At 46.5% G+C, this 7,099-nt stretch overlaps 1 protein-coding gene across 1 annotated transcript in view; it reads right to left on the reverse strand.

The window, feature by feature from the left end:
* Positions 1-250: 250 nt before the first annotated feature.
* LOC138772968 (purine nucleoside phosphorylase-like) overlaps positions 251-7,099 on the reverse strand; it is a 28,888-nt gene continuing 22,039 nt past the window's right edge. The window contains exons 6-8 of the mRNA XM_069953803.1: positions 4,816-4,991; positions 4,536-4,726; positions 251-635 (exon numbers count right to left, since the gene is read on the reverse strand). Of these exons, the coding sequence (XP_069809904.1) occupies positions 412-635; positions 4,536-4,726; positions 4,816-4,991 (591 nt within the window). The 3' untranslated portion in view covers positions 251-411. The remainder of the gene's footprint in view (positions 636-4,535; positions 4,727-4,815; positions 4,992-7,099) is intronic.

Below are 7,099 nucleotides of genomic sequence, written 5' to 3' on the forward strand. Positions count from 1 at the left end.
CAGGAGATGTCGACCATCTGGAATATGAGTTCACCTCACCCCTTTTGAAGCTTTCTTAATATATAAGATAAGGGATGTTCCCATAATAAACAGAATCAGCTTGGCCTCTCCTCGTCTCACGTGTCCTGTCCGGTCCTCGGCCGGCTGTGGCTGCTGCACCACTTTTCCAATTAGACAGTTCCACCCAGGTATCTGAGAGACTTTATTCTCACCCTAACATTTCTGACATACATTTCTATAGACCACACTGTACATTCTGATCAGCACCTTTTATTTCTGTCACATGATTTATAAACCACAGTATACAGCATATATAGCAGTACAGTATATGGGAGGGGTACAGCATATATGGCAGTACATTATGGGGGTGTGTACAGTGACCTCTTATCCCCACATGTCCCCTGGGATCCCTCATGGCTCCGGCTTCTCCTCCTTGATCTGGAGGCTTCTCACCAGTTCGGTGATCAGTGTCTGCAGGAGCTGCGCTCGCTGCTTCCCCACCTCCAGGACGCTGCTGTGATCCACCAACTCCTGCGCCTCGTACGCCTGCGCCACCCGGTTTGTGATCAGCGACAGACCGAACACTCGCATCCCACAATGCTTTGCAACCACCACCTCTGGGGCTGTACTCATACCTGTGAGGAGAAGGGGAACACCTTAATGAGCTGCGGTATACAACAAGAGTCATATTAATAATGTCTCCGGTGCAAGGCCTATGCAGAGTGTTTCAGCTTGGGGTCCAGTCTGTGCAGCTCACAGAGCATTGTCTGGACTGGATACAACCGACAGACAGTGAGATGGATCTGGCCAGGATGGGTTTTTAGTATCTGGATGTATAATCAATGCTTCTTTTCACTGACAGCAAACGGTCTACTCACCTATCACAAAGGGATTACTGTGTGTACATTTACTCTGTAACGTTATATAAAATTCGTGACCCTGCGCTGCCAGGAATGAACACTGAGCTCCTTCACCCTGAATATACACTTCAGTGACCCTTATAAACCATATGCTTAAAGGGGTATTACAGTTATATTTTTTTTCTTTCACTTGTAAATTACTTCTTTTAAAAAAAATCTACGATCTTCCAGTACTTATCAGCTGCTGTATGTTCCGCAGGAAGTGGTGTATTCTCTCCAGTCTCACACAGTGCTCTCTGCTGCCCCCTCTGTTTATGTCAGGAAATGTCCAGAGCAGGAGAGGTTTTCTATGGGGATTTGCTGCTGCTCTGGACAGTTCCTGACATGGACAGAGGTGGCAGCAGAGAGCACTGTGTCAGACTGGAGAGAATACACCACTTCCTGCAGGACATACAGCAGCTGATAAGTACTGGAAGACTGGAGATTTTTAAAGAGAAGGGGGTCACCTTAGTTTCACTCTAGAGATCATCCCCCATAACAGTGTCATCTACACATCCCCCCATAACACATCTACACATCCCTCATATACATCTACACATCCCCCCATATACATCTACACATCCCCATATACATCTACACATCCCCCATATACATCTACACATCCCCCATATACACCTACACATCCCCCATATACATCTACACATCCCCCATATACACCTACACATCCCCCCATATACATCTACACATCCCCCCCATATACATCTACACATCCCCCCCCATATACACCTACACATCCCCCCCCCCATATACACCTACACATCCCCCCCATATACACCTACACATCCCCCCCATATACATCTACACATCCCCCCCATATACATTTACACATCCCCCCCATATACATCTACACATCCCCCCCATATATGATCTACACATCCCCCCATATACATCTACACATCCCCCATATACATCTACACATCCCCCATATACATCTACACATCCCCCATATACATCTACACATCACCCATATACACATCTACACATCCCCCCATATACATCTACACATCCCCCCCCCATATACATCTACACATCCCCCCCATATACATCTACACATCCCCCCCATATACATCTACACATCCCCCCCATATACATCTACACATCCCCCCATATACACACCTACACACCCCCATATACATCTACACATCCCCCCATATACTTCTTCACATCCCCCATATACACTTACACATCCCCCATATACATCTACACATCCCCCATATACACATCCCCCATATACACCTACACATCCCCCCATATACACATCCCCCATATACACCTACACATCCCCCCATATACACATCCCCCATATACACCTACACATCCCCCCATATACACCTACACATCCCCCATATACATCTACACATCCCCCATATACACCTACACATCCCCCATATACACCTACACATCCCCCATATACATCTACACATCCCCCCCATATACACATCCCCCATATACACCTACACATCCCCCCATATACATCTACACATCCCCCCATATACACCTACACATCCCCCCATATACACCTACACATCCCCCATATACATCTACACATCCCCCATATACATCTACACATCCCCCCCATATACACCTACACATCCCCCATATACATCTACACATCCCCCCATATACACCTACACATCCCCCATATACATCTACACATCCCCCATATACACCTACACATCCCCCATATACATCTACACATCCTCCCATATACATCTACACATCCCCCCATATACATCTACACATCCCCCCATATACATCTACACATCCCCCCATATACATCTACACATCCCCCATATACATCTACACATCCCCCCCATATACATCTACACATCCCCCCCATATACATCTACACATCCTCCCATATACATCTACACATCCCCCCATATACATCTACACATCACCCATATACACATCTACACATCCCCCCATATACATCTACACATCCCCCATATACATCTACACATCCCCCATATACATCTACACATCCCCCCCATATACATCTACACATCCTCCCATATACATCTACACATCCCCCCATATACATCTACACATCACCCATATACACATCTACACATCCCCCCATATACATCTACACATCCCCCCATATACATCTACACATCCCCCCATATACATCTACACATCCCCCATATACATCTACACATCCCCCCCATATACATCTACACATCCTCCCATATACATCTACACATCCCCCCATATACATCTACACATCACCCATATACACATCTACACATCCCCCCATATACATCTACACATCCCCCCCCCATATACATCTACACATCCCCCCCCCATATACATCTACACATCCCCCCCCATATACACCTACACATCCCCCATATACATCTACACATCCCCATACACCTACACATCCCCCCATATACACCTACACATCCCCCCATATACACCTACACATCCCCCATATACACCTACACATCCCCCCATATACATCTACACATCCCCCATATACACCTACACATCCCCCATATACATCTACACATCCCCCATATACACCTACACATCCCCCATATACATCTACACATCCCCCCATATACATCTACACATCCCCCCATATACATCTACACATCCCCCATATACACCTACACATCCCCCATATACACCTACACATCCCCCATATACATCTACACATCCCCCATATACATCTACACATCCCCCCATATACACCTACACATCCCCCAGTTGGGGTCCTATTATATGGACTGTATTATCTGTACTGGAGATGATGATTTGCAGTGAGATTTGTACGTCCTCTCCTCCTGTACAGCACTGTGATCTGCTTAGTCACGTCCACTGTAGAGGGTCACTGGCCGTCTCATCTGTTTATCATGTACAGCCTTGACATGTGGGAACTGTCTGCATTAGCAATGCCACAGCCACAGAATGGGAATCCCTGCTATTTATGAGTCCTGCTGCTCATTGTGGAGCCCCCTGCAGGAAGAGAGTGGTATATGATGCAGTGGGACCGTCATTGTGGAGCCCCCTGCAGGAAGAGAGCGGTATATGATGCAGTGGGACCGTCATTGTGGAGCCCCCTGCAGGAAGAGAGCGGTATATGATGCAGTGGGACCGTCATTGTGGAGCCCCCTGCAGGAAGAGAGCGGTATATGATGCAGTGGGACCGTCATTGTGGAGCCCCCTGCAGGAAGAGAGTGGTATATGATGCAGTGGGACCGTCATTGTGGAGCCCCCTGCAGGAAGAGAGCGGTATATGATGCAGTGGGACCGTCATTGTGGAGCCCCCTGCAGGAAGAGAGCGGTATATGATGCAGTGGGACTCTCATTGTGACATTGCTGGTAACTCTGGATGAGCTCAGCTCGAGTCCTGTCTGGCTGCAGAAGTAGCTTACCGCCCTAGGGAGTCTTGGAAACATGGACACAGCAATGGGCCATAGGCTGCATCCATGTTCTTCTGGCAGCTCTAGGGCGGCATGCAACTTCTGCAGCCGCTGGGAATCAAATGCTGAGCGTTCGGGTTCGGAGAAAATTGCCAAATCTAAAAAGTTTGACAGGTCTGCTCAGCATTAGTTCTAGCATATAGCAGTCTGGTAATGGCTGCCATGTTTTATACAGTGCACTTACCCACGGCGTCTGCCCCCAGCCTCTGTAGAAATCTGGCTTCTGCCACTGACTCAAAGTTTGGCCCTCCCACCATGCAGTAAACTCCTTCGTGGGTGAGGTCGGACTGACCGAGCTTACGGGTGATTTCAAGAGCAGTCATACGCAGGTCATGGTCATATGTGTCCCAGAGGGATGGAAATCGGGGCCCAAACCTACACAAACATCAAGCAGATATCATTGTCATATATTGTTTATTTTTGTTACTCTAGGTGGAGTGGACACGCTGCCCCATGGTGATCACCTCTCATCGTTGGGACCTCTCAGAGGGTTCAGAGCAGCCAGCCCCGGCATATTGATGTGATCCCGGATTATCATCAGGTCTCCCGGTCTGTACGTCTCACAGAGCGATCCTGCTGCATTTGTTACTATCAGGACCTTTACTCCCAGCAGCTTAAACACTCGGACTGGGAAAGTGACCTGGAGAGATATTAGCAGAATGTCAGAGACGGACAAGGTAAAGGCCAGAAATGCTTATATAAAGAACCGAGATACAGTACGATGGGAGTGATACTGCGTATTATTCCTTGTGTGCAGATTCCAGTGATCAATGCATGTACAAGTGGAAGGAAGTCCTACTGTGCAGGGAGAACCGCTCAGGTGAAGTAAAACATATGTGCTGAAACCCACATAGTAATATCATCCACAGTATCTGCTTATAAACTACTACTACTGTGCAGTTCCATATGTACAGATATGCAATATAGCTCTCGCACCTCTTGAGCAAAGAGATGTCCCTTCAAGTCAAGTCTCGCTCAACCAAAGAGTCTTAGGGCCAGTTCACACGGAGTAAAACTGGTGGAATTCTCCGCCATAGAATCCCGCCAGCCTCCATGTCATACTGGCAGTCTATGGGCGGCTTGCGTGCCTCCTCTCTCCACGCGAAAGAATGGATATGTCCATTCTTCCGAGCGGTAAAGCACGGAGTGAGGCTGCGCACGAGCCGCCCATAGACTGCCAGTATGACACTGAGGCGGGATTCCATGGCGGAGAATTCCACCAGTTTTACTCCATGTGAACTCAGCCTTAGAACATTGACTGGGTATTTTATGCCAAGCCAAACAATCTCTCCAAAAGGAAAGATTCCAGATCTGCAAACAGTCGTTTCGGGGATTTTGCCCCTCTTTAGTGCAGAGCAGGGTGTTGGCTGGCTAGTGAGAGGTCTATCGACGTGGGCCAAAGGGGTGCTAACTCGCCTCTATGACGAACTCTCCTTAACGACAGTTAGTACCCTTTTGGCCCATATGTATGGAGTAAGATCATCTGCTGTTCATAAGTAGGACAACAGTACTATGCAGTATACCATGCATACAGGATGAGAAAACACAAGCCATAGAGGGCTAGAAATACACTGACAATGGTAGCCAGAACACACAGATCCACTCTTAAACCAAAGCAAATTTTCTCATAAGAAATCACTGATATGCAGACAATTGGTTCCACACCCCAAATATAATGATTTATTATTCTGAATAACATGTAAAACAAATGAGAGTGGTTACAGCTATGGAGAGATTACCTACACAGTCCTGTCCCCTGATGCAAGCCCCAGCCTGAAGTGGATCTGCTATGATTTGGAAGGTGAGGGAGACTTCCCGGGTCAGAGTACAGGGCTGTAGACCCCGCTATGCAGGCCATGCCCCTCCCCTTCCCACCCAGTACAGAGAGCTCTTACACCAAAGCAATGCTCTTACACCAAGTCACAATTTTGAAAAACTGCATGCTCTTAAACCAAAACGCTCTTAAACCAAGTTACCACTGTGTGTATGTAAATATATATATAATACATATATATATATATATATATATATATATAAAAAATAAAAAAAATATATATATACTGTGTGTGTGTGTGTGTGTGTGTATGTATATATGTGTGTGTGTGTGTATGTATATATATATATGTATATATATATATATATATATATATATATATATATATATATATATATATAATATATGCTGAGGATTACACCCCGCAAACAGGACAGGAGAAGTGGTACTGTGCACTGTATATATACTGAGGATTACACCCCGCAAACAGGACAGGAGAAGTGGTACTGTGCACTGTATATATACTGAGGATTACACCCAGCATACAGGACAGGAGAAGTGGTACTGTGCACTGTATATATACTGAGGATTACACCCAGCATACAGGACAGGAGAAGTGGTACTGTGCACTGTATATATACTGAGGATTACACCCAGCATACAGGACAGGAGAAGTGGTACTGTGCACTGTATATATACTGAGGATTACACCCAGCATACAGGACAGGAGAAGTGGTACTGTGCACTGTATATATACTGAGGATTACACCCAGCATACAGGACAGGAGAAGTGGTACTGTGCACTGTATATATACTGAGGATTACACCCAGCATACAGGACAGGAGAAGTGGTACTGTGCACTGTATATATACTGAGGATTACACCCAGCATACAGGACAGGAGAAGTGGTACTGTGCACTGTATATATACTGAGGATTACACCCAGCATACAGGACAGGAGAAGTGGTACTGT

This window comes from Dendropsophus ebraccatus, chromosome 14, assembly GCF_027789765.1.
Source record: "Dendropsophus ebraccatus isolate aDenEbr1 chromosome 14, aDenEbr1.pat, whole genome shotgun sequence".
NCBI classification, from domain to species: domain Eukaryota; kingdom Metazoa; phylum Chordata; class Amphibia; order Anura; family Hylidae; genus Dendropsophus; species Dendropsophus ebraccatus.